Source organism: Equus asinus, chromosome 28 (genome assembly GCF_041296235.1).
Source record: "Equus asinus isolate D_3611 breed Donkey chromosome 28, EquAss-T2T_v2, whole genome shotgun sequence".
In the NCBI taxonomy this organism is placed as follows: domain Eukaryota; kingdom Metazoa; phylum Chordata; class Mammalia; order Perissodactyla; family Equidae; genus Equus; species Equus asinus.
In genome coordinates this window covers 46,593,284-46,620,844 of record NC_091817.1, presented here as the reverse complement: position 1 = coordinate 46,620,844, position 27,561 = coordinate 46,593,284, and the positions used below count along the sequence as shown (strand labels likewise).

The 27,561-nt window shown below is 53.0% G+C and overlaps 1 protein-coding gene and 1 long non-coding RNA gene across 2 annotated transcripts in view; both read left to right on the top strand.

Annotated features, from left to right (window-relative positions):
- The window catches only part of COTL1 (coactosin like F-actin binding protein 1), a 38,728-nt gene extending 20,114 nt beyond the window's left edge, over positions 1-18,614 (top strand). Inside the window, exons 3-4 of the mRNA XM_014840357.3 lie at positions 3,533-3,690; positions 17,308-18,614. Coding sequence (XP_014695843.1) covers positions 3,533-3,690; positions 17,308-17,418 — 269 coding nt within the window. The 3' untranslated portion in view covers positions 17,419-18,614. The remainder of the gene's footprint in view (positions 1-3,532; positions 3,691-17,307) is intronic.
- A 3,345-nt stretch (positions 18,615-21,959) lies between these two features.
- On the top strand, positions 21,960-26,890 carry LOC139042343 (uncharacterized). The gene is made up of 3 exons (XR_011498981.1): positions 21,960-22,688; positions 24,554-24,656; positions 25,257-26,890. It is a non-coding gene; the product is annotated as an uncharacterized lncRNA (long non-coding RNA).
- The last annotated feature ends 671 nt before the right edge of the window (positions 26,891-27,561 follow it).

The following is a 27,561-nucleotide window of genomic DNA, read 5'->3' as shown; positions in this document are numbered from 1 at the left end:
CAAACAGCCACCTGGGAAGACAGGCCCTCCTGCCGTGATACCTTAGATGACATCAGCGTGCGGTTCTGGAAGGTCCCCAAGGGCCAGGCTCCCCGTGTCCTTGGAGGTGGGGGGTGTGCCTTATCGTGCATCTATCTTGTGCCAGGTCTGGGCCGGTACTTGGGACACACGGTTTGCAACTTTCCCACGTGGGGGCTTTGGCCAGCCTTGGGGCGCTTGGGATCTAAATGCCATCACAGGAACCCAAATGCCACACTGACCAATGTGGAGATGGGAAGTAGAGTGGTTGCCATGGAAACAGATGGCTATTTTTTTGGGCTTGTGTTGCCTCAAGTCGCGAGGCATCCGATGTGTGGCCCCGCCTCCCCCTCAGGTCCAGGCAGCGATTTAATTAAACACTTTGGTGCTGGTTTTCCTTTTCCTCCAATGACACCATGCAAGACAGTGCTCTGGCTTCCCGGACACGGCCCTGAGTGCTGGGGAGGGCTCTGAGCCACAGAGCTTCTCCCCCAGCGCTCCAGCTGCCCTGGCCCCCCCCGCCGTGAATTTCAGTTCCTCCGTCCCATCAACCTCATTTCCTGTGCTCACCACCCACCTGGCGGCTCCGCCCTGTGGCTGCAGCTTCGGGGAGAAGGGTGTACCGGGATGGGCCAGGCGGGTTTCACGGTGTTCATATTTAATTCTCACCTTCAACTCGTGAGGGACATATAAACTCTCCCCAGTTTGGAAACATCCCGAATGTCCATCAGCAGATGAGTGAATGGACAGAATGTGGCATATCCACACAATGGGATATTCTTCAGCCATAAAAGGAATGAGGTCCTAATCACGCTACAATGTGGGTGAACCTCGAAAACATGCTGAGTGGAAGAAGTCAGACACAAAAGACCACATAGTGTGGGACTCCAACTGTGTGAAATGTCCAGAACAGGCAAATTCAGAGACAGAGAGCAGATTAGTGGCTGCTTAGGGCTGGGGGGTGGGGGTGGGGAGTGATGCTGGGGGGTGTGGGGTGTGGGGTTTCTGGCTGGGGTGATGAAAAGGTTCTGGAATTAGATAGTGGTGATGGTTGCACGACATTGTGAATGTACTAAATGCCACTGAATTGTACTCTATAAAATAGTTAAAATGGTGAATTTTATGTTATGTGACTTTTACCTCAATAAAGAAAAAAAGTGGGAAGGACAAAAAAAAGTCACCCCATTTTACAGATGAGGCAGCTGAGGCTCAGATGTTTGGGGATTAAGTCAGAGTCCTTGGGGAGTAAGAGATGGAGTTTGTACCCCCGTGTGGAAGGCCCCTGGACTCTTTCTGTCCTTCCCATGCCAGTCGGTCACCAAGCCCTGTCGATTTGTTCTGAAGCGTCTCTGAGACCATCGTTTCTTCTCTGTGTCCACTGTCTGTCACCCACTGACCCCATGGTCAGGTCCCGTGATGCACGCCCACCAGACTCCCGTGGCTGGGTGGGGGCAGTTCCCCAAACCATGAGGGGCTGGGCAGACACACCCACGATGTCCCCACTCTTGGCTTTGTCATTGTCATAACCTAGGGCACATCACACAGCCTCTGGCCTCCTCTATCAAGTGGCAATTTGGACGTTAATGAAGGTCACCATGGTGGCCCCCCATTGCCCACCTCACAGCATCCTTGTGAAGACCAAATGAGACCATCAAAGATACACATGTTTTATAAGAGAGTGCTGTATCAGTGTGAATGGTGGTCAGTGTCTGTTTCCTTTAAGAAATGCGTGTGGGGAGTCCCCTGGCCTGGACTGTAGAGTTTGAGAACCGTTTCTCCGCTCCCCTGGGACAGATGGTCGCCCATCAGACGCTGGAGCTTGCCGTCCAGGATGTGCTCAGGCTTTGAGGTCCTGGCCAGGCAGTGGACCTCACCAGCTCCACACTGTGTCTCCGTCACACTCACTGGGCTGGTGGTCTGGGGTCTCAGTGTAAACTTCCACATTGGATGGGTTTTGGCATGGAGGCGCCTAGAAAGATTCTAGGAAGAAAGGCACCTTGATTTAAAAAAAGAAATCTTAAAACCTCAAAATGTGGTTCTTTGAGCAGCGTCATCAGCCTCACCTGGGAGCTAGTTAGAAATGCAGACCCCAGAGCCCCATCCTAGGCGTGCTGAGTCAGAATCTGCATTTAGCAGGATTCCCAAGCGACTCAGATACACAGGAATGTTTGCGAAGTGCTGCCCTGCGGTGTCATTGGGTACCTGAGAAATCCCAAAGGCCGTCGAGACCGTAAGAGCTAACCGAGCAAAGCAGCAAGTACAAGACGAATGACCCCCATCCGGCCGTGTCCATGTGCGCCACCCATCACCTGCTAGGGGTTGCAATGAGATCTCACTGATAGTTGCAATTAGAATGTGAGATATTTAGGAATTAGGCTGAGTGAGGATATGTGATTTCCTCAATGAGAGCACAGAATTTTGGTGGAAAACACAAAGTGGGGATACAAACTATGTCTAGAAATTGACTCTCAGTGGGGGGGCAATTCTGCCCCCGAAGGGACAATGGGCAATGTCTGGAGACTTTTTTGGTTGTCATAAGTGGGGCGGGGGGTGTGATGCTGGCATCTAGTGTGTGGCGGCCAGGGATGCAGCTCAACGTCCTACAACACACAGGGTGGCCGCCCCACAAAGAGTGACCCAGCCCCAAACGTCAGGAGTGCTGAGGCGGAGGAACCCTCCTCTGTCCTCGTGGGACACACGCACGCATGCACACACACACACACAGACGCACAGGTCACTTTACAAACTCAGGAATGTCACATGACATTTTGGTAACGCAGAGCAGAGGAGGATGGGGAGCTCAGCATGGCAGATGGCGGGAGAGATTCTAAAGTGACGATAGCAAGGATGTTGGTCATCAAACAGACTTAAATATAGATCAAGGGAACAAAATAGCCCCCAGCGTCATTTTAATAAAAATGAATATATGACAATATAACAAGCATGACACGCTCAATGGAAAAAGAGTCAGACTTCCTTATTGGCCCGTGTAGCCACAAGCTGATTGTGCCCGTGGGCGTGGATCTGTACCCGGGCCCAAATAAGGGCCGGGTCTCTTCTCCTCCCCCCACCCTTCCCCAGCCTGGGTCCCATCTCTCCTCTGTGTGGCTTTTGCGTTCCAGGGAGGGCCTCAGCGATTGGGGATAAGAAGTGACAGACTTCTGCTCCCTAACTAAGACCCAGAATTTGAGCCTTGACCGTGTGACGGGAGGGGAGGGGAGGGTCACAGGTGGAGCAGCCAGAGGCCTGGGTTCGAATCCCAACATGGCCTCCAGCTGCCTGTGTGGCCTGGAGGGGGTCCCGTGACCTCTCTGAACCTCATCTCCATCTGTGACACGGGCATGAGAGCCCGCGGTGGTGGTGTCGGGATTCAGGGAGGGACCGTGGCAAGGTCAGGGTTGCGCCCCTGCCCTGCCCTCCGGGCGCACTCGCGGCCCCCGGCCCCTCCTCGGGGACTCGCAGTCTGGGGGTGTTTTAACCGAGCACCGCGCCCTCTCTTTGCTGTTGGCTGCAGATGACATCCGGCTGTTTGCCTTCGTGCGCTTCACCACCGGGGACGCCATGAGCAAGAGGTCCAAGTTTGCCCTCATCACGTGGATCGGCGAGAACGTCAGCGGGCTGCAGCGAGCCAAAACCGGCACCGACAAGACGCTGGTGAAAGAGGTGGTGCAGGTGACTGTCCTGTTCTCCTAGGTCGGGGGTCACGCATGGTCACCATCCGGGGTCACGCACGGTCACCATCCGGCAGGGTGAGAGGGCTGGGCTCGACTCCTGCCTCTGTGACTTAGATGTGACTTTGAATGTGCTCCGTCCCTGGACCACTAGAGCCGCTGCTGACCTGTTAGTAGAACTGTTCTCAGGGGTGGGCTGGGCAGCAGGTAGCTGTGTCTGTGGTCCTGCCCGTCACCTGAGGGATGCTGGGAGTCTCCCTTTGAGGGGAGGCAGGCAGTTCATGGAGAAGGGGGCGGGAGGGACGGCCAAAATGGCGGCCAACACAAGGTTGAACGATGATGGACTTCCAATGGTGGCCGTGAGGACCCAGTGGAAGAATTCACGTGTGCCCTCTGTGAGCAGTGCCTGGCACACAGTAGGTACTCGTAATGCTTGTTGAATGAATAGATGTCAACCTTATGTCCAACTTTATGAGGGCCAGTGGGGGTGTTATGATGTTGGTGGCTGTAGAATGACAAAGGCTGTGTCACCAATGCCACAGACACCTGGGCTGGGGAGCTGGGCACTGGCCATGGCTGACTTCTCCCCCAGCGCCATTAGACTGGAAGGAAAGAGGGGAAGGTGGGTGTACCCTTGGTTTCGTCTCTGAGCTCCTGAACACTTCTACTTGTAGACCTCTCTATTTTAAAGGCTTTTTTCCATCCTAGACAACAAAAATTGACACTGTCAGAAATCTCCAAGGTGGTTCCTTTGGGGCTACGGCATGGGGTCATGCTGAGAAAAGAAAATCTGAATTCCAGAAAGATCACCCAGGGGAAGGGACGTGAGGGAGAGTTGTCTCCTTGTCAAAGGTTCTCCATTTTGCAAAACCCAGGGTTGGAAGGTGGCAGCTACTGGGTACGGGGTTTCCTTGAAGGTGATGGAAATACTCTAAAATTGACCATGGTGATGGTCGCACATATGTGTGAATATACTCAAAGCCATCGCGCTATGAAAAACTAAAACAAAATGCACACACACAAAACTAGCCTGAATGCAGCGTGGAATCCTGGATTGAATCCTAGAACGGAAAGACTAGGGAAATCGCAGTGAAATCTGGAGTTTAGTTAACAGTAACGTTCCCACGTTGGCTCCTTGGTTGTGACAAAGGTACCACAGTATCGTACGGCGTTAACAATTGTGAAGACAGCCTGTGGGGTGTGTGGGAATTCTTGCTACTGTCTCTGCACCTTTTCTGTAAATCTAAAACGGTCTCCCGATAAAACTTTTATTTAAAAAATAGTAATAGGAAAGAAAAAAATTCCTATCATTCCATTATCACAGCCTGTTTTCCATCCTCCCTCCCAGCTCCGTGGGCGAGCTCACCCACCTCTGAGCGTTCCCGCAGCCACAGCCTGCAAGTCACGCTCTGCTTGGCTTCGTTTCTCTCTGTTTTACTTAGCATAATTTCATAAATTATGTGGCTGCAGAGTCTTTGTGATAAACGTTTTGCTGGTGGCTGAGTGTCCTATTTCACAAGTGCACTGTAATGTCCTAAATGTTCCCCCGTTGTTGGCCTCTTGAGTTGCTGCCAGGTTTTATTTTATTTTTTTTCTGTTGAAGAAGATTGGCCCTGAGCTAACATCTTGCCAGTCTTCTTCTTTTTGCTTGAGGGAGATTGTCACTGAGCTAACATCTGTGCCAATCTTCCTCTATTTTGTATGTGGGATGCTGCCATAGCATGGCTTGATGAGCGGTGTGTAGGTCCATGCCCAGGATCTGAACCTGCGAACCCTGGGGTGCTGAAGTGGAGCATGCAAACTTAACCACTATGCCATTGGGCTGGCCCCAAAGTTTTATTTTTATAAATAATGTTCCAACCAACATTTTACTCTCTGCTGCTCCTCTCTCTTTTCTGCTGGTTTATTTCTTTAGAATACATTCGAAGAGGTGGGGTTCCAGAGTTAACCGGAGTGGTGACCGGTTTAACGAGGTCTGGGTGTCAGATTACCTTCCAAGCCCAGTGCCTGCACAGAGCAAATGCTGAGTGATGTCATTCACTTCCCATCGACATCAGCATTACCGGGCAGCTCTGTGTCTGCACCCTGTCACCACTGACACCCTGGCTTTGCGAGGCCACCTCCTCAACCCTGCGGGCTATTTTTCTCCAGGCCAGTGTGGCTTTTAATGGTTAACCAGCTTTTAGAGGTCTCCCTTGTGGCAGCAGAATGGAAAATGCAAAGGAATGCATGTTCCATGGCCAAAGGTCTCCTATTGAATTTTACGGTCCACGCTTAGTCCTCCTCTGCTGGTCAGCCCGGACGTGGCCAGGAGAAAGGGGGACATTGGGAGGGAATATTTGCCAGGATGTGTCTGGTGGGGGTGGCCAGCCTTTCAAATCTCTGCAAAGCTCCTTTTTCCTTTCCGTTTTTAAAGTTCTGGCAGAACACAATAACATAAAATTTGTCACTTTAGCCATTTTAAAGTGTACAGTTCCATGGCCGGAAGCACATCCACAGTGTTGTGCCATCATCCCGCTTGTTCAGGTCCAGCACTTTTTCATCACCCCCAAAGGAAACCCTGTACCCGTCAGCAGTCTGCAGAGTTCCTTTTAAATCTAGAACTCTTCTCAATTTGGTTAAGCGGGCCAGTGACTGAGGGTGACTTTGGGAAATATGATTCTTTGGTGGGGACCTTCCATGGGAGTATCGGTTATAATTCATTTGTTTACAAGCTCAAATAACGTTGAAACAGAAACAGGAATTGCCTGGATCTCTGAACTGGAAAGTACAGGGGTTTCCAGCTTTAGGTGTGGCTGGATCAAGGGCTCAAGCAGAATCTTCTTTTCATCTCCATTTTCGTGGGTTTGGCCTCAGGCGGCCTCTTTGTGCAGCAGGAGAAATGGTTCAGGCTCCGGTGGTTCTTCTGGGTGTTGATCCTCGGGGAGGAGAGAGCCCTCCTCCCTGAGTCAGTCATTCCCTTACAAGGGCCCTGATTGGCCCAGTTTAGGTCACGTGTACATCCTATGGGGCAGGGAGGCGGGGCTTCGTGATTGGCAGCTGCAGCGTGATCCCAGTTGTTAAAAGAAAGGGATGCGGGTAGGTGAAAAGGCTGGGACACCATCTTGGACTGCAGGTGCAAGGTAGTATTTTGACCATTACCTTTTGCATTTTCTACCTCTGCATTTAGAAAGGTTTATTATCTGGAGCTGTTACAAGACCTCACCTTTATACTACAGCTACAGATACATTTCAGTAACAAAGGGTCAATTATGAGGGCATAACGGTGTCTTTTGACAGTCACTAAAATCATGCTGAACCTGGCCCTGTGTCAGCTTTTCCCTCCGTTTAACGAGGACTTGGACCAGATGTTCGTTATGGGGCCTTCCAGATGGGCCATTGTGGGCTCCATGCCTTGGGCACTGGACCCCTTCTCCAGCTGCCTTTTACTACAGTTTCCACGTGGAGAATAAGTGGATTGACTTCTGGTTTCAGACTGTTAATAGACTCTTAGCTTTTATGGCAATGAAAGCAACATAACCCACATCCTTTACTCTGTGTGAAACGTAGAGCATGTAAATGGATGTGGAGACACTGCAGTCCAGAAGGGTGGCTCTTTACGCCGCCTCCCTGACTGTGGGCGAGTCTCTCCCCTTCTGGGCCTCGGTTTCCCCATTTATAAAACAAGTTCGGTGAGTTGACTTGCTGTGTCATATTCTGTTTTGACACGTGATGATATTTTTTCTTGTTTTTTAAATGGGGTACTTTGTTTATGATGGTATCTTACCTTTAAAGAAACCTTGTTCTTTATCAGACAAAGAGACAGTACAATGCAGTGGAGTGTAGCTTCTGAGCCAGATGGCGAGGGTTCAGGTTTCAGCTCCAGCGCTCACTGTGTGGCCTTGGGCACTTGCTTACCCTCTCTGGGCCTCAGTCCCCTGAGGTCTAAAACAGGGGTAATGTGGTGTCTGCTTCTTGGGGTTGTTGTGGGGATGAATGAGCAAGTTGAGAGGAAGGGCTTAGAAGAGAACTGGGTCTGGTCGTTGGTCTGGTCAGGTTTCCCTGTAGACAGCACCGCAATGCACCGCTTTCTTGCCTGTGGACTATTTCCTTAGGAGGTGCTTGGTCCACGTGTTGAGTGACCGGGTGTGAATCTTGTAGATCCACGTTGCCTAATGGTCTTGCAAGTGCCCTGGACCAAGTCACACCCATCGGCAACACAGCCCCCGCCCTTGCCAGCGCCGACTTCAACAAGTACCCTCACCTGCCTCCCAGGTGCATGAGCATTTGGGGAAACTGAGGCCCAGAGCAGGGAGAGGACTTGTCCTGAACCCTTGGCTAACAAGCAGCAGGTCCGGGGCTGGACCTGGAGGGGTCAGGAGCTTCGACGCTGGGTCTCTATCGTCTGGGTCCAGAGCCAGGCTGAGACACTGAGCCGCGGCTGTGGCTGCGTCTGCGGGAAACAAGACGGAAGGAGCCCCAGGCCGGCACGCGGTGGGCGGCAGGGGCGGGGCGGTGGTGACCGAGGACCTGGGCCCAGGGAATGCGCCGAGTGGACAGCACGCATGGCTGCTTCGTGGCAGCCGTCGTCTGCCGCTCGGAGGTGCCCGACTGCTCCCTGGGACAGAGCCCCCGTCCCCTTGTCCCGGCGCCTCTGCGGGATTACGGCGACAATGCAGTCACCCCCGCTGGAGACCTGCCCGCACCAGGCTGGGCCGTCCTGATTTAGAGCAGACTCAGCCAGGGGTGCATTGTGCTCGCCTTGCAGAATGGGTCTGGTCACGTGGTCCTTTTATTTTTTAACATCATCTGAATGGTCACAGAGCCAAGTAGCCAGAGGGAACCTCTCAGCTTTCAGCCTGGGGACAGCGAAGGGCAGAGTGTTCCTCCAGGAGGCAGCGGAGGCGGGGAGGACCCACGTTTCAGTGATGGGGTGGGACGGCCAGCTCGGCGTGCCTTCTGATGGCTTCTGAACCCCAGGAGCCGGGGCAGCTTCCATCCTGGACCTCCTCCCACCCCAGAGCTGGGACCAGATGTACCCAACCCTCCTCCCGGAGGGTCACTCGTGTACCACGTGGCACTAATATCAGCAACGGGAGTTTGTGCCCCCACTGTGTGCCTGGCACTTTTAAGCCCTTTCTGCATATTAAAATCATTTGTTCTTCACCACCAGGCCAGTTCTGTCATCAGCCCCATTTTATAGATGAGGGCCTGGGGCCTGGGGAAGTTGGGTGACTTGCTCCAGGTCCCAGCGCTGCTCTGCCTGCAGCCCAGCCTGTCCAGCCCCCGACTCAGTCTCTTCACCCCTCTCCACGTTTCCCAAAGTCCTCCAGCACCAGGCAAAGTGTTCTGAGCCACCTCTATTGTGGAAAGTCTACTTTTCTAGATTCATGTTGCAGTGGGCATGTTAAAGGCTCTGAGAAGTTCTGCAGGAAGCAAAGCTTTTACATTTATTTTTAAACTTATTGGTTCTCAATCTTCCTTGATGGTAGAACCTTTTCTTTTTGTTAAACTGGAAACTGAACATCATCACAGCTGAGGCAAATGGAAAAGACCATGGGCCTAGGGGGAGCAAGACCCAAGTTGATATTCCAGCTCCATCAACTCGTAGCTTTAGGACCTAGAGCAAGTAACTTTATCTCTAGAATCTGTTTTCAGTTATGAAAAAGGGAGTGTACATTTTCATAGAGCTGTTGGAAGGATTAAAGAAAAGCAAAGAATATGAAAAGGGTTTCTCCATTTTGGTGACTGATGAACTCCTATTCATCCTTCAAAACCCTGATTCTTTATCCCATTCTCCTGCCAGCCTGAATCGGAATGAATTGCTCCTTTATCTGTGTTTCTATTAATCTTCAGATTCCGTAAATTATAATCAAGTGATGCTGGAAAGTAGTCTTGACAGCAGAGACCGTGGCTGCTTTATTGCGTAGTATTCCTCATGCCTAAAAGAAAAACAGGTGCTAAAAAGCGAAGAAACAAATCTGTTCACAGAGGCTCTGGACTGTGTCTTGTTCTTTGTGTATTCCTGGACAGAAGCTAGTAAACGTTTAATAACTGTTCTTTGGGTTGATTTAATTGTGGAAGCCAGTCGCACTCAGGGAGGGGTTTGGGGGTGAGTTGGAATTTCCAGAGGCTCTGCTTTTGTCGCAACAGAAAGCAGAAGCGAGAGCTGGGAGGGTCAGCTGGGAGAGCCCTGCACCTCCCTGGTGGGAGATTTACGGGGCCGCTGCTCCCCCTCGCAAAGAAGGCCTGGCACTCCAGCACCAAGTGGAGACACCTGTGGCTCTCCAGGGGCTTTCGGCTGTTTGTCTTCTCGGGGAGTGTTTGCGCCCCTTCCCGGCCCTGGCTCGTGGAAAGGCCCTTTCTTCTTCTCAGAGGCAGAAAGGGGCTTCTGTGCTGGTGCTTTTCACCCGGGCCTGGATTTGGGCACGGGGGCCCTGCGTTGCTCATGTTTACGTTTAAGACACAAACCACCTGGTTACACAGCGAAGGCCATGAGCAGCCTGGGAGCCGTGGGGCCTGGTGTCTGGCCAGGTGCTGTCAATGCCCCCAAGACCCAGATAAGGAAGCTGAGGCTTGGAGGGACGAGTCCTGAAGCTAAGGGGAGGGTTGAGGCAGGAGCCCGATGGCGGGATTGCAGCCCACAGTAGCGGTGGGGCGGGCAGTGGAGCCCTGTAGCAGGCTCTGCGCTCCAGCTCCTAGAGGTGAGACCGAGAAAGAGGAGCCCCCACACCCTGAGCCTGGCCCGGAAATGGGAGCCGCTTTTACGAGCCAGGAGCTCTGCCCAGTGGGCGGTGGCCTGGGTGCCTCTCACTAAGCCCCCGACGGGTCGCAGCCCTGGGCCAGTCGGCCTTGGCACGGCACCTGCCAGGCGACCCACCAGCAGCTGGCCTCCTGGCGCCTCATGCAGTGGTTTCCGACACTGTCCCCAGCGTCCGGTTTCCACGGTGCGAGGACACCGGGTTAGAACACGTGCAGGTCTTCACCCGAGGAGCCCGGAGCGCCGGGTCCAGACAGGTGGCGTGGGTGAAACGCGTGCCCCACGTTGCTCGTGGCGGCTGAAGGCTGCCCGCTCCCTTTGCATCTCATTCTTTCAGAGTCTTCCTCCCTCCTTCTCTTCCCTTCCGTGTGTCTCTCCACACCCTTGTCCTTCTCTTGTCATTATTTGTCCCTCGATGGTCTGCCTTTTGACCCTCCCTCCCAGAAAAAGCCCCACGCTTTCCGTTTTCTCCCTCACGGTGGTTTATCCCAGGCGTTGTGGTTTTTAAAATTAGTTCAGACAGAATTCAGGGACTAAATAACGATCAGCCGCGATCCTCCGCTTCGCACGGCTGTTTCCGCTGGTTCCCGCGGAGCCCTCGCCCCTGGGACGCGTGTTTACAAAGACGATTAATTTTAGCAGAGGTCCACCGTGTGTCCTTTCAGCAGCTCAGAAATGTTTGCAGTTCTCCTAATTTCAGTGGCTGGATACTGACCTGTTCAGTGCATGTCGTGTAAGGCGTGCGTGTGTGTGCACCTGTGAGTTCAATCGCCTGCGACAGACCTCGGCGTGGAGTCAAATGTGGGTTTCAGTCCCATCCCACCTCGCCGGGGCTGTGGCCTTTCGCTGGCTGCTTCCCTTCCCTGAGCTTCAGCTTCCTCCTCTGAAAATCAGGGATGATAATACGTAACGGGTAGAATTGTAAAAATTAAATAAGATACTGTATCGCATGGAATCGTAAAAATTAAATAAGATACTGTATATAATAAGTGTCTGATGTATATGAAATGCTCAATGTAGATACTGTTTACTTATTTATTCAACTTCTGTTGAGAAGTGGAAACAGCCTGGGATTTACTGACCGTGAACACCTGTGGGTATGTGTTCAGTGATGCTGAGAAATGGGTCACTGGGCGATTTCGTGATTGTGCGAACATCACAGCCTGCACCTACACAAGCCTAGATGGTGTAGCCTACTGCACACCTAGGCTATGTGGTACTAATCTGATGGGACCACCATTGTTATGCAGTTTGTCACTGACCAAAACGTCATTTTGTGACGCATGACTGTATTGTAATTGTAAAAAAAAAATCTGTTGCATTATTTCTTTGGGAAGAATTCCCCAAAGTGGGTGTTGCTGAGGAACAAGAAATGCTAGGCGCAGTTTTAACCATAGAAATTGGAGACGTATGCCTGGATTTAATACTGCTTGTCAGTTGATCAATAGCAGGTGTTAGTTGGAGTCTTGGGTTAAGAAGGATTCTGAGGGTGAGTCTGGACTCAGCAGGGAAAGTGCCACGATGGCTGTGGGATGTCTGCCGTGCATACAGGAGGTGAGAGGGGAATGTGTTTCCCACATTTTTGCCGTCCATGCTCCGGATGTAGCTGGAGTCAGAAATCAGGCAAAGTGGAGTTAGAGCTTCTGTAAATGTCCACCGCCAGGAAAGCGGGTCAGCACCCAGGCAACCACCCAAATGCTAAAGAGTGGGCTGGCCCTGCGGGGGTCACGGTTCCAGGCGTGTGGACCGCTGCCCTGCTTGGTTTTGGCCCACAGCTCCCCACAGCACGCTGAAGGATGTGACAACTTCCTGCCAGCCATCTGCACGGGACAGTACCCTGTGCCCACCTGAAATGCGGCGCCCTGCCTCTCTTGTCCTTTGTCCTCTTCCTAGGGAGGCAGTGTCGTGTCATTCCTGGACTGCGACGGTGACGCAGGCGCCTTTGTTCCTGAAGCCGTCAGACGCGCGGCCGTGCCATTTCACTGTTTGTTGTTTCCCTGGTCTGTGGTGACTCACGCCTGTTGGAAGAACCTGTTCTCGTTGAGTGAATTACACCTTGTGGGAAGGATTTTCAAAACCTTGCTGTTTGAAGCGCTTTAGAACAGTTGTAGGAGGGGAAGTGCGGGGGGCCCGGGGTGGGCGGGCAGGTGAATGCCTAGCGGGTTGGACGCTGTGCGTTTTCATCCGGCTCACGTTCCTCGGAGGGCGCCCCTTCTCTTAGCAAGACGCAGCCTGCTGGGGACCCGCGGCTTTCCTTCAGCACGCTGAGCTCTTTGGTTTATAATTCATCTTCACCCGTGTGGGGAAAAGATGCATTATTGTGGCCAGCGTGTGCCTTGTCCGGCCCCTGCCCATCTCACACGTGGGAGGAGAGACCCCCGTCCCCTGCACCTTTATTGCGAGGGTTCGGGCGGGCCTGCGGGTGGCACACAGCCTTCCTTTGGAAACCCGAGCTCTAATCTCAAAGGTGACTTTTCCGTGCCTGTTTCCCCGTTGCCCCTTGGATACTGGTGTCTGCACCTTTTCAGCCAGGGACACGTGTTCCTCAACAAGACAAAGAAGAGCTTTCTAGAGCCCCAGGTGACCGTGCCCCAGACAGGCACATTTTGCTCTGAAGTCTTTGACCCGTGGCTTTGGCAGCCTTGAGGGTGTGAGAAAGGCTGATGCGGGAGGGACGGGCCGTCTGGAGCAGCCCATGAGGTGCGATGCAGACGAAAGAGGACAGGACAGACCTGGGGCCAGGACCGGCCCCCAGGGCCCCCGCTGGGAGGCTGCTGTGCACCCTGGGATGCGTTGCCTCCCCTCTCTGAGTCTCTCGCTGCTCCTTGATCCAACAAGGGGGTGAGTGCTGGGGTTTCAAACGCTCTTTCCTTTCAGCTCCACGTTCCCCCCTTTTCTTAACCAAGAAAAGGTATAATTTGCACAGAGGAAAACATACAAATCTAAGGTGCACAGCTTGATGAGTTTTTGAATTTAAAAATTTTGAATTTTCATACCCACCTGTGAAACTACCACCCAGGTCAAGACGCGGAACATTTCCAGCCCCTGCTCCCCTCACCAAAGGCTCCCCCTCCCCCACTCAGATCGGCTCTAACATTTGTGATTAATGGTTCTCCTTGATTGAGCACATTGTGCTTTCAGACTCTTTCCTGTTCTCTCGAGACCTGTGCTGTCACCACCACGTGTGGCTGCTGGGCACCTGAGGTTTGGCTTGTCCGTGCTGTTCTGTACCCTACGTGTGGAAAAAAGAATGCAGAAGATCTCATTAATGATCTTGTGTATTGATTGCATGTTAAAATGGCAATAACTTGGACAGGTGGAATTAGATGAAATACTATTAAAATTAATGTCATCTGGTTCGTCGTTACTTTTTCACTGTGGCTGCTGGAAAATTAAACATTCCGTCTGTGTTAGCGTTGCTCTGGGCCATGAAAGTCTCCTTGCTCGTGAGGACCCGCCTGCTGGCTCTGGCTGCCCCCGGTGTCGCCTGCCTCGGCCCCAGCCAGGCATTCGTGCTGTGTGGAGGGTGCCAGGACGGTGGTTGACGGTGTGGAGGTGTGAGTGTGGCCAAGAGGTGGCCCTGCTTTGCACAGACCTGTTCTTTGTGGTTTTCAGCCGCAGGCAAGTCCTCGCAGGCTCCTTCTGTTCTCAGTGTTTCTGCCCACCGGTCAGGGTCTGGCTGCCCAGAGAGCCATTTTTGCTGTTTCTGCCTCTTTTTGAAAACACACAATGAGGCCTGCTTCCCGAGGGTGCTGGCACCTCCCTTGCCAAGCCGAAGCACACTCGGCAAAGACTGTTGGAAGGAATGGAGGTGGAGGAGCGTGGGGGCTCTGTGAGTTGGTTTTAAGGTTGACTCAGACCTTCTGGGGACTTTTTGTGGAGTCCCCACCCTTGAGGGAAGCATTGTCATACCTCTGAAGCCCGTGGGGATGTCTGAGCATCCTGTGTGAGGGGGGCCCTGCCGAGGCTGCTAGGACCGCCTCCCCGTGGCCGTCCGCCCCTGCCTGCCCCTTGTGCCTCTGGAGGGTTCGTGAGGTTGTTTACTTTCGTTTGATAGAATCCTTTTTTTGGCTAAGCTTTTGGTTTTAAATGTACCCCCAGTACACAGCAGAGGGTTTGGAGCTGCTTTCTTTTGATAGTTTGAGACATAGCTTTCTTTGAAGGTAATCTTGTTCATTTATATTTATTGTTATGTTTTTGCTAGATTCTGCTGTCCTCGTTTGCTCCTCCTTTTGTCCATAATTTGATGTCCCCTATACTTGTGGTTTCAAAGTGGACTGTGCACGGCTCCATGGACAGTTCCAGCATTGATTGCTCAGATCTTATCAAACGTCTTCTTAATCTGAATCTTTTAATGGCTAACAGATACAAACAGGGGTGTTCTTGTTTCTTTAGATTGCCGTATATGGCGACCACAGAACAGAGGACCTTTGGACTTCCTTTTGTAGGCGTCTTGAGCTGTTGGCTTCCTCCTCTCCGATGTGCTCTCCACCCCTTCCTCATGCCACGGGGGCTCAGGCGGAGAAACACGTTAATTCTTAGTTCTCTTTTCTGGCTCTTACATCCAGCTCGTGTTCGCTCTCTGTCCTGAGGACGTATGAAGACTCTTAGCAGCACAGTATGGAGGAAGGGAGCAGAAAGGGTCAGACGATGTTTACTCATTCTGGGATAGTCACACAATCTCGCCAAGCCCCACCTGTGGGTCTTATCATAAAAAAAAAAGCTAATATACTGAGGGAGGATTAACTGAGAAAATGTGTGAGGCTGCGCCTGGCACATATTAGTTTCTTGATAAATGTTAACGTCCGTTCCCCTCCCTGTTAGTATTCTTAGTGGCTTGGCAGACGGTTTGTCTTTATACTGTAAAACTCGACCTTGAGGTTCTCCTGGTTTAGTTATGCTTTTGGGAGGTACGGTGACTTTTTTTTTTGGTATTCTTTTTTTTTAAATTGAGGTGAAATTCATATAACATAAAATTAACCATCTTAAAATATACAAGTCAGTGGCATTTAGTGTGTTCATAATGCTGTGCAACCACCACCTCTGTCTAGTTCCAAAACATTTTTAACATCATCCCCAAAAGGAGATGGTGACGCTTTTAAGAATGCCAGCTTTGGAGTCAACAGGACCTTCTAGCTGTGCGACTTTGGGCAAATATTGTAATTTTCAGCCTCTGTTTTCTCATCTTTAAAACGGAAATAATATTGGTCATTTTACATGATTTTTTAAAAAACAGATTTGTTGAAGTATAATTTACATACCACAAAATTAATTCCACCTATGTGTACAATTCAGTGACCTCGTAAATTTACAGAGTTCTGCAACCATCATCACAATCTAATTTTAGAACATTTCTATCATTTCCTGTTTCTGTCTCCAGCCCCTGGAAACAATAATCTGCTTTCTGTCTCTGTGGATTTGCCTTTCTGGACATTTCATATGAATGAAATCATATAGTCTGTGGTCTTTCCTGTCTGGCATCTTTCACTTAGCACGATGTTTTCAAGGTTCACCCGTGTTGTAGTATGTAATAGTGCAGCATTCCTTTTCATGGCCGAATAATATTCCACTGTACGGATGGACTGTGTGTTGTTTATCCGTCATCTGTCGATGGACGCTGGGTTGTTTCTGCTTTTTGGCTGTCGTGAATAATGCTGCTGTGAACATTTGTGTACGAGTGTTTGTGCGGCCGTGTGCTTTCATGTCTTTTGAGTGGATTCTAGGAGTAGAATTGCTGGGTCCCAGGAAAGGGTTTTAAGAATTAAGTTTGCTGATGTGTGGCAGTGTCCGGTACCCATAGGTGCTTCATAAATGGTGGTCATTGTTTATATTATTTCCTTGTGGACTTTTTTTTGATGTGGATGATTTTCTGGCCTTCAGACTTGTTATTCGTATTTTGGTAAATTTTTCTATATTCTTATCTGTTGCCGTCCTGAAATTTCCCTTATTTATTGAAGTCTTATGATCCATGTATTAAAACAGTTGTTTGCCCTTCGTGGCTCAGGGCTATCTGATAAGCCAGATCAGCTGCTTCACTCATTCATGCCACAAGCTTTTACTGAGCGCCTCATGTCTGCCAGGCCTGTGGGGTTTTATGGCTGAAATCTGCGCACCCCAAGAGGAGACGGTGACTGCTTCCATTTTGTTAATCACTATGGCCCCATCATGTGGCATGGTGTTTGTTGAATGAATGCAAGCAAACCCCCCCCCCACCCCCCCCAAGTAACTGAGTATGGCTGGAAAGCCCCTCTTGTGTGTTCCGTGCCCAGGCCGATCCCTCAGACCTGGGACCGGAAGCTCTGTATCGTTACAACCAGGGGGGCCTGAAGCTAGCTTGTACCAGCTTAGGAGAGCCAGCCAGGTATCTCTTCCCAGCTCCAGCCAGTCATTGTGGGACTACTTATACCATGGAAACAGGCAAAAGCTACGAAGCTTCTCCCCTTTTTCTCTTTTTTTCCGAGAACCTGGTGTTAAACATTTACCAGCACACTAGCCTCTTTCCAATCTCATCTCCTATTATTCTCCTGACAAGCTGGTTTTTCACAGATGAGGAAACTGAGGCACAGAGAGTTGAAGGAACTTGCCCAAGGTAACACAGCCAAAAAAAGACAGAGCCAGAAATCAAACGCACATCTGACCTTGACCATCTCTATGGTTTTGGGACTACGCAGTACCCGGACTTCACCCATTTTCTCATCTCTAGTCGTGCTTTTTTCTTTTCTTTTTTTTTTTTTTTTGCCAAACCACTCTGCCACAGAATTCTCGTTTTGATCATTTCTTAGTGTTTTAGGTGCCAAGACTTCCTGGCGGGTTGCCTGAGCAACGCTTGGATCCTGTTCCTTCTTCACGGGAACTCTGTGTTTTATTTTGTTCTTGCAGAATTTCGCTAAAGAGTTTGTGATCAGCGATCGGAAGGAGCTGGAGGAAGATTTCATCAAGAGCGAGCTGAAGAAGGCGGGGGGAGCCAACTACGACGCCCAGACGGAGTAACCCCAGCCCCACCCCCGCCCCTTGCTGAAGTCATCTGCCTGCTCCCCTGGGGAGGGGACCGCGGCCTCTGCTCCCAGCCCGCCAGCCCGCCAGCCCGCCAGGGAGAGGAGACGCAATGAGAGGCAGCGCCCGCCACCCTGCCCACACCCGCTCCCCTTCCCTGCTTCCCTCCCTGGCCCTGTCACCACGTCCTGTCTCACGACGCTCATGGAACATCTTTCTTTCATCCTTTTTTTCTTTCTTCCCCCTCTTTCTCGTTCTCAAGAAAAATCATTTTGATGCCAAGGGCACGTGCCTCATCAGATCTGAGGCTCCTCCCGTGGTGACCCCTTTCCCTGGCATTTCTCTGACGCGTACCTAGCCCATCGTGGCCTCATGCTGCTTCTGGAACCTGGACCAGTGCTGCCATCTTGGTTTTCCATGGCGTGCCCGCCTGCTGACCGCGGAGGGGGCAGCTGCCCAGGGGCTGCGCCCGTCGCCTTCATGAGCACACACGTTCATCCCGTTCCTCGGGCTCAGACCTCCCAGAATGTGCCCCCTCGCCCCTCGCCCCACCCCATTCAGAGTTGCCTAAGCTACGTGGCCAACAGAGACGGTGCTCGGTGGGGAGACCGTCGGCCTGACTCAGACCCAGAGAGGAGAGAAAATTCGCCTTAACAGTTGCCTGGCAGTGGCTTTGCCACCTGGTCTGAAACGGCTCGTTCGTTCCCACCCTCGTCATGGAAATCTCACTGTGGCCCGGAGTGGGACAAAGGTCTGAGTCCAGATTGGACGAGAGACTCTTTCAGGGTTAACTTCAGGGGCTCCCCAAGCGACAAGGACGCGAGGGAGAGAGGCAAGGGGTGCAGGATGGGATTTAGGGAGAACTGGGAGCAGATTCCTCACTTTGAGGACGGTCCTCTGCCGCCAGCGAGGACCCTGGCCGTGTGCGGAGCGGCAGCCGTGCCCTCCTGGGACCAGAGCATCTGCGGGTCTCATCCCTAGGTTTGCGCCACGCATTCAAAAGGATTTTTTTTTTCTCAAAGAAAGATGAGATTGGCTTGGTTCTTCATGAGCACATTTTATATTGTTTTGTTCTTTTTTTCCTGGCTCATTTCATTTGGGGGGAGGAGGTCTGTGCTGTATTGGGGTTGCAACGAACATCTGCACTCAAACAGTTTACAGAAATAAATGTTGTTTTGTTTTTCAAAAAACAAGTTTGTCGGCTTTGTGTTATAAAGCTTCTTTCTGTACTGTAAGAACAAAGGCAATTGTCGTGTTCAGATTTAATAGGCATTTACAGAGCTCCTGGGGGCGAGGCACATTGATATTCAGGAGTTTGTTTAATTTTTAATGACAACCTTAAGAAATAGGTGCTGTCTGCGTCCCCATTTTGTGGAAACTGAGGCTCAGAGAGACCAAGTGATTCACCTGAGGCCACCCAGCTAGAAGGTGGCAGAGCCGGGATTCGAACCCAGGTCTCCTGGTGTCTCTGGCACTGCAGTCTTAGGGGAACAGAGAGGCCCTGGATTGGAGAGAGTGACATGACAGCAGGATTGCGGCATCTCCCCAGTCACCAGAACCCCCCACTCTGTCTTTTCAGGAAAAGCTGAGAGAGGGCGCCCTCCTCTGCTGGGCCCTGACACCCTCTCTGAGGTTGTCCTAGAGCTTAAAAACGACTTCCAGCATGCCAGGCCCTGTGGGAACTCAGAAGCGGGTCGGAGGAGCTTCAGAGCCAGAGACAGCCGGGTTTGGAGGAGCTGAGTGTGCAGTGAGGGGCGGACGAGGCATGGGGAGAGGGCAGAAACCCAATGAGAGCAGGAAGGACACTGTGAGGTGTGGGCAAGGCCATGGTCACACTGCTCCATGCCGGCCACATCTGGGTTCTAATACCTGCGCCTCTGTGCACAGCTGTGTGGCTTTAGGCAAGTTAGTTAACCTCTCTGGGCCTCAGTTGCCTCATCTGCAAAATGGGCCACAGTCTTACCTACTGCCATAGGTGGGAAGGCTTAAGGAGCAGGGAGGATTGTGTGGGTGTCCGGTAGGGGCTCGGGTCTCATTGCATCACGCCTGCCACTAGATCTTGTGAGCTCCGCGTGCCCCAGTTTTTTCCTGCACCTAAAGCAGCCGGAGGCAAGCTAGGTCTCTAGCTTCCCGGCTTATGGGCTTTTAGCTCGTTAGAGAACTTGGGACAGGTGCAGACAATAAGCCCTCTCTGGAAGGAGAGCCAGGCTCTATGAGAGAATTACAAGGGCACTGGGCCCGGTCAGGGGCACCAAGGAGGGCTTCCCTGAGGAGGCAACACCTGAGCTCAGAACTGAAGGAGAGGAGTGAAGCGGGCAAAGGGGACGGAAGACAAAGGCTCCCTGGGGATGTTGCCTGAGGGAAAGCGCAAAGAGGGTGGAGCTGGGTTTGTGTGTCAAGGAGCTTGATTTTTATCGAAAGCTGCAGCTCAGGCCTCTGCCGGGATTTCGGAGGGCGGCTGGCCGATGACAAGGGCTTCAAGGGCGGAGAGAGGCCTCTCCTTTATCGTCTCTTTATCCCCCGGAACTAGCACCCAGTAGGCGTCTGGAATGTTGCCTGGAGCTGGCTGCACCTGCCCCCGTCTCTGCCCGAGGCCAGGACGCCCTGATCTGGCCTGCATCAGGGCCTGGCAGGGGCTGGGGTGGAGCCCGGGACCCGAGCCTCTTGCTTAGACACGCTCCGGAGCACTTCACACGCTGGGCATCAACCGCTGCTCCACGTTACCCCACATCGAATGGTGCCAAGCCACCCCCGTTCCGTGCTGCCCCGGATCTTGTCGGGCAGAGTTCAGGAAGGGCTCAGCTGGGCGATCCTCGCTAGCTGGGGTCCCTCACTGGGTGGTGGGCACATCGACTGGGCTGGACGGCCAAGCTGCCCTCTCAAGTGACCGGAAGCGGATGCTGGCGGTGGTCTGGGAGCTCGGCTGGCGATGGATGGGAGCACCCTGCGTGGCGGGCTCGGGGTTGTTGACTCCTTGTCTGGCGGCTGGCTTCCTCCCCAGCGAGCGTCCCAGGGACGAGAGGAAGCTGCCTGGCCTTTTCCGACCAAGCCTCAGGAGTCCCACGGCAGCATTTCCGATGGACTCTGCTGGGAAAGTAGTCCTAAGACCCCTAAATTCAAGAAAGGGGATGTCGACCCCACCTCTCCCTGGGAGCAGGGTCAAGACATTTTCAAAGGACTTTTCCTTCTTTTCAAAGGACTGCACCTGCTGGGACGGGACACTGTGCGAGGTGGGGGTGGGCGTGGGGGTAGGCGGAGGCCATGGGCAAAGTAAGCCATAATTGTGGTGGGAATTCCTGGTCCTCCCAGAGGTGGCTGGTCCTTGCTGATGGGCCCCTGAGGGAGCTGGTTCTCAGCCCTGCCCGGGAGCCCCCCAGGAGCGGTTCCTCTCCAGGGCTCTGAGCTGGAGGGGGCCAGCCCAGGGTGCCGCCCCATCCCCTGCTAGGGTGCCCTCCTCACAGTCTCTCTGCTCCTTGCTGTTCCCTGTTCTCAGTGAGTCACAGAAGACGGGAGAAAACAAGAGCTAAAAACCAAGTCAGCTACGAGATGACTCATCTCGGGACAGGAGGCCGCTCTGCGCTCAGATGAGTCAGGTCTGAGGTGACCAGCCAGGTGGTCTGGGCCAGCCCCTCCTCACTCTGAGCCTCAGTTTCCCCCTCCATAAACCAGGGTCAGGATCACAGCCTTCACCTGTCTTAGAGCGCCAGGCTGCGATCGCAAACACCACAGGCTGGGTGGCTGGTGAACAGCAGAAATTTCTTTCTTATAGTTCTGGAGGCTGGAAGTCCAAGCTCAGGGTGCCGGCAGGGCCCGGTGAGCGCCCTCTCCCGGCTGCAGACTTCCTGCCGTGTCCTCACTCGGAAGGGGCAGGGAGCTCTGCGGGGTCTCCTTCGCCAGGGCACCAACCCCATCCTCCAGGCTCCGCCCTCACGACCTCAGCACCTCCCGATGACCCCACCTCCTAATACCACACGAGTGGGGACTAGGATTCCAACAGGGGCGTCTGGGGGACATTAACGTTCAGATGCATTGTCACCTCGCGCATTTACAGGAGGAATAAACGAGATGAGGTGCACCGCTGGTCACAAGGTCACCTGTTGCTGCTATGACGGCCACTCTGTATAGTCCTGGGAGACCGTTCTTGGTCTGGGGAAGGGCTGGGCCCTCAGCTGCTCTGGCTTAACACCAAGGCAGTGATAGAGCGTCCAGAACCTTCTACCCCTGCTTGTCGGCGCCACCACTCATGGGCCCACCATTATAGCTCTGGGTCGGGCAGACACGGAGAACACAGACGCTTCTGGGATGAGTTTTGCCAGAGCCAACTGATGGCTGGATGAGGCTTGGGAGGGGCTCTCAGACCCCCTGGTGGGGAGAGGGGCTGGCACTGGGACCCAGCACCGTGTGAGGTGGAAGGGTTCAAATCCCAACTCCACCACTTACAGGCTGTGTGACCTCAGGTGGGAGACTTGACCTCTCTGAGGAGTAGCCAGGCTAGGTCACATAGCCATGCCAAGTGAGTGGGGCGGGGATGTATCACCAAATATTTGTGAACAGAAATACAATCTGCCACACACACCTGGTAACTGGCTAAGCCAGGCAGTCCCAGGTACGAGGATCTTTTCATTAGCCCATGCTGTGGGGTCTGCCGCAGGAATGAATGAATGAGTGAGCTCCAACATTCTGCCCAGTAGGAAGTGACTGCTTAGCCTCACCTGGGTCCCCTGCTGCCCGTTGGCCGGGACAAGGCCCCTTGGCAGGCGGCCCCTCGGGGTGTAGGCAGGCTGGAGCAGGAATTCGGGCCGTTGGGCTCCCATACGAAGAAAGAGGGACAGACACCAGGCAGCCAAACCCCACCATGGCCGTGGTGCCTTGACATGAGGGAGCCGTCACCACTGTTTCTCCAGCTGGAGACAAAACTGAAGGCGGCTCGAAGCGACCACGTGAGGCCTTGGTCGGGGCCTCTGGACACGTGGGACTTCCCTCGAACACAGACCCGGAAGTTCGTCCAGTGGGGCAGCTGCCCAGATGCTCACGCTCCTTGTCTTGGTCAGAATGTGTTGTCAGCCTTAGAAACCGTAACCTGGAGAAGGAGAAGTCACGCATTTGGCTGAAAGCCGCTCCCAAATCCAGCCAAACAACGAACGGGTTCCAGGTGACCGTCCACGAGGAAGCCGGGGAGACGGGCCGTGAAGTCCTGGGAGCGGACGCGGCCGTGTCCGGAATCTGAGGCCTCCTCCAAGGACTGCGCTCGGACTCAGGGAAAGGAGGTGACTGCCATTTCCCTGCTCCTCTGTGAGTGGGTTCGGGTCACGATAGCTCCCCCAAAACCTCAGGGGCGCTCCAGCCTCGGGGACAGAGGGCGACGAGGCTGCTGTGCTCGGGCGGCGGGATCCCACGGAGTGTCCAGTAGAGGAATGGCGTCTGTCTGTTCTCGCTCACGACTTGGAGGCGGAATCCCGAGGGCACACGAAGCTGGACTGCGCCCTCGTGGGGGCAGCTCCCCGCGTCCTCCCAGAGCCTGACAGTCGGGGGCCCTTGACATCGCTCTTGTTTGAGTGAATTCTTAAGTCATGGAACTAAGAGAGAAACATATTTAGAACTTACTTTTTTTTCAACATTACTCTTTAATTCTGAGCCTTTTGTTGCCCATTGGAAAAGTTCATCCTAAATTTAGAAGAGAATTTCGCCCCAAACGGCAGCTGCACCGTCCCAGCCCCTCGCTAACCCCCCAGGAACACCTCTTTGCCCTGTGATCCATTTACGCTTCCCAGCGGGGCTGGGCCTGTGTGCCTCTCCGGCCGGGACTTGGTCCACTTCCCTCCTCGGACCCCTGATCTCCGTCCTTCCTTCCCTTTCCTGAAGACCCCGCTCCCTCCCTTGAGAGAAAGACTGGTCCCTGCCCCGACCTGCTTCTTCTAGAAGGTCCCCCCACACCCCGTGTAGTGGGCTGAATGGTGGTCCCCCAAAAGATACGTCCGTGCCCTGGAACCTGTGCCCGTGACCTTATTTGGAAATAGTCTCTGTAGGTGTAATTAAGTTAAGGATCTCCAGATGAGATCATCCTGGGTTTAGGGTGAGCCCAGAGCTAACGACAGGTGCCCCTTCTGAGAGACACAGAGGAGAGCCCGTGTGAAGGCAGAGGCAGCGATGGAGGGGTGCGGCCACAAGCCCAGGAGCGCCCGGAGCCACGGAAGCTGGAAGAGGCAGGAAGGACCCTCCCCAGAGCCCCAGCATCTGGAGGGAGCGAGGCCCTTCTGACTCTGTGATTTTGGACCGCGAGAGAATACGTTTCTGCTGTTCTAAGGCCCCAGTTTGTGGTCATTGGTTCCAGGAGCCCCAGGACACCCCCCTCTGTCATTTGCTTCTCTCTCTGCCACCCACTGGGAACCTCTCCAGAGCAGGGCCAGTGTCCCCATCGCCTCGCACAGAGCAGGTGCTCAGGGAACAATGGGTGAGGAGGCCCTGCCCTGCTCTCCAAGATGCACAGGGAACCCCGTGTGGTGCTGAACCAGGCAAAGGGGCTGGGGGCTCCTGGGCTTCCCCCACCTGGGAGCTGGCTCCCACCTCTGGCTCTGCCCCCATCCCGCCCCTGGAGGCAGGCTCGTATCTCGTGTACCTGTGTACCTGTCTACCTGTCCACCTGTCTCGTGCACCTGTCTGGCTCCTCCACCTCCAGAGGCTTGAAGTCATTACGCTGACTGCTCCTCCCTTTTAATTGTCTCTGGAGGAGCCTTAGGGACCACAGGAAGGCTGCTTCCAAGGCTGGGGCAGGTGTGGGATCTCGGCTCCCTCTGGTTGGGACCAGGGGGACAGGTGTTGCCGTGAGGTCAAGACCCACACCAGGGAGTCTGAGGCTCTGGGGACCACTCGGCCTGCGGGGCTTACAGATCCCCTTGAGATGGTGGCACCTGCTGCCGTGGGAGCCTGGGGAGGGTCTGTTCTGTCTGCCCGTGCCGGGGACCTGCGCCGGGGAGCCCCTCTCCGTCCCTGGTTTGGGGAGCTTCCTGCCGCTGGGGGAAAGGGAGCAAAGAGGCCCCTTTGAACTGAGGGTGAACAGTCTGCCATGGCTAAGTCCCTGAGAACTAGAGCAGACATCCACATATTGCTCTTCGCACGTTGTCCCGTCCCACAGCAGTTCCCGCGTCTGGTGTCGTGGCCGAGGACATCCTAAGCCACGGGTGGCGCACAGAGGCAAGAGAAACTTCGATTCTTCCGATAAATCCCAAAGCATAAAGGTGGGTGTAAAAGGCACTTTGCAAAATGATAAAGGCACAGATTGCTAACACTGGAGCTAAATATTCAGACAAAATCACAGGACGTATTGGTCATGAATGTGTGCATGTGAGCAGAAACACATCAGATGCGTGAGAATGAGCCGTGAGCCCTGTAAGGGGGTGGGGTTGGGGGAGAAAGCGTCCGAGTGGGACCCCAGCTGCGTGTGTTGGTCTCATTCATTTTTCGTTTTTAATTTAATTTTTTCTTTGAGGAAGATTAGCCCTGAGCTCACTACTGCCAATCCTCCTCTTTTCGCTGAGGAAGACTGGCCCTGAGCTAACATCCATGCCCATCTTCCTCACCTTTATATGTGGGACGCCTACCACAGCATGGCTTGACAAGCAGTACCATGTCCACACCAGGGATCCGAACTGGTGAACCCGGGGCTGCTGAGAAGCAGACCATGCACACTTAACTGCTGAGCCACCAGGCTGGCCCCGGTCTCATTCATTTTTAAAAGAGTGGAAAGAAATATACACAATAAAATGGAAGCATCAGTGTAATGGGCATGTGGAATTTGTCAGGTTTTCTCCATTTTCCTGTCTGTTTGGTTAATATAGAATTTTAGAAAAATTTTAAAAACGAACAAGAATTCACACAGCGCGGCCAGCAGAGAGGCGTGTCAGTCTGCTCACCTGGGACAGGTGACTTGTCTGAACTGATGGAAGAGTCGAGATGAAGCTAAGAAAAGCGAGCGCGATCTTACGGAGGAGCAGCCGAGAAGGGAACAGACGGACTGCTGCTCAACGGCGGGGTTCTCAGCGTGAAGATTGAAACAGCGACGGAAATGGGGCCAGGGGCTGCTGAGAACCAGGTTGTTGGTGTGGAAGATCAAGAGGAAGAGTGTCTCCAGACGCCCCCGCATGCTCCTCCTGGCTTCCTCCCTCAGGACCAGGGGCGCCCATCGCCCAGGCCCCCACCTCCCGGGTCCCTGCACCCCGTCTCAGCAGCATTCCCAGAAGCCTTCCACCGGTGCTGGCTGCTTCTGGCTCTGCCCCGACTGTCACCCCTGGACGGCAGGGCGTGTCTTCCTTGTCTGTCTGGCTCCTCCAGCTTCTGGCACAGTGCCCGGCACACAGTAGGAGCCCAATTAATGCTCACTTAATGGACACCACTAAATGGGCTTGCACCACGAGGAGGTGCTGTGCTCCTCCAAGGGTGTCGCCAGACGAACCTCCTGGCATATTTGCTGAAATGCCGATCCCCCCAGGGCCCCATCGCAGACCCAGGGAGTCATGATCCTCAGGGATCAGCCCAGAATCTGCATTTTCAGCGAGTTTATCCAGTGATTCTTAGATGCTCGAATGAGAAGGCCGCTGCCGAGGGCAGAGCCTAAAGATGCTCTTCCCCAGTGGTTCTGAAGGGCTGGGCCAGGTCTGCGTCAGCATCGCCTGGGAACCTGGTGACAGGCAACTCCACAGCCCGGTCCCTGGCCTGCTGAGCCGCACGCAGGGGCTGGACGGAAGTCTGCGTTTAAACACGACCCCCAGGGGATATAGACGCAGGTGAGTTCCAGAACCACTGTTTTTGAGCACAGCCCCATTGTCCTCTCTTTTGGTAGAAAAGAAACTTTGATTCCATTTTAGAAGAAGTTTTAGAATAAACACATTTTTTCGCTTTATAAGTATTACTTGCCATCATAAAAATGTTTAGAAAACAGCCGAAGAAGATAAAGATAAAAACGATCTAATACTCTGCCTCCCAGAGGGAACCACTGTCACCTTTGGGGGTGCAGTCTTCTAGACTTTTTCGTGCAGCATATGCATTTTTATTTTAAAAAATTGAGATTCTGCTCTGTTTGTGTTTTTGTAACCTGCTCTTTCCACTTATCAATATATGGTGAACGCTTTTTCGCACCAGTGAGTGTTACCGTAGTCATTTTTTTGTAGCTTGTACTGGATGGTTGGGCAATTATTAATTTAGCTAAACCTCTATGGCTGGATATTTAGACTTGGAATTGGCAAGCTGGTGACCCACAAGCCAGATTTGGCCCCCTGATGTTGTTGGACTGCACGTATATAGCTGCACAATTTGCCAACGCACAACTGCAAGACGGCACTGTTCATTTGAACTTACTTGAGACTGCTGCCCCCAGAGTTGTGCAGTGCACAACCTGTACAACAGTACTCAGAGGCCCCCATCCCAAATTTTGAATGGTTGCCAATGTTTAAAAGTGGAAAGATTTCACGTAAAAACCCAGATCTCAACTTTTCTTGACAAATCTGAATATCCAATAACACTAGGATTACATTCCTGCAGAGCAATGGGGGCTGGGACTGAGATACGGGGTGGGGGGTGGGGGGCACGCTCTCCAGTGAATCCCCTTGCCATCCTTTGACATGAACTCCTTCATGTTAACAGCATTTGAGTTGCCACCCTTGGATGACACTTTTAAATATTTGTTGAATGAAGGAGTCACTCTTCAAAGCTTAGAGACAGAAGATGCTTCCCTTGTTTCATTGAAATGGCCCAGATGGGGAGTTGCTATGGCAACGCTGGGACCATAGTGTAGATTGCTTCAGGGATGATGACAGACGATGCTCCTAGAAGAAGCACCCCCCACCCCTCGGCGACCCCCTGGGGAGCCACTTCCAGCGTGGCTGTAGTTGCGATCATTGTCTGATAGGATCGCTTTTAGAGCTGACTGTTGGCCCTGAGAGGGTCACGGTTCCACCTGGCACTGTGATCCCCGTGCCTCCCCGACAAACGATTCCTCCTATTGTTTACCTCCCCACGAATACCGCGTCTTGGAGCGAATGTCTGCCAGACCAACTGCCTTTCTGAAGCACAGATTCATTTTCTCATTGAAGAAGAAAATCAGAGGTGAACAGTGGTAGCCCCGTGCCATGCCCTGCCGAGGCAAAT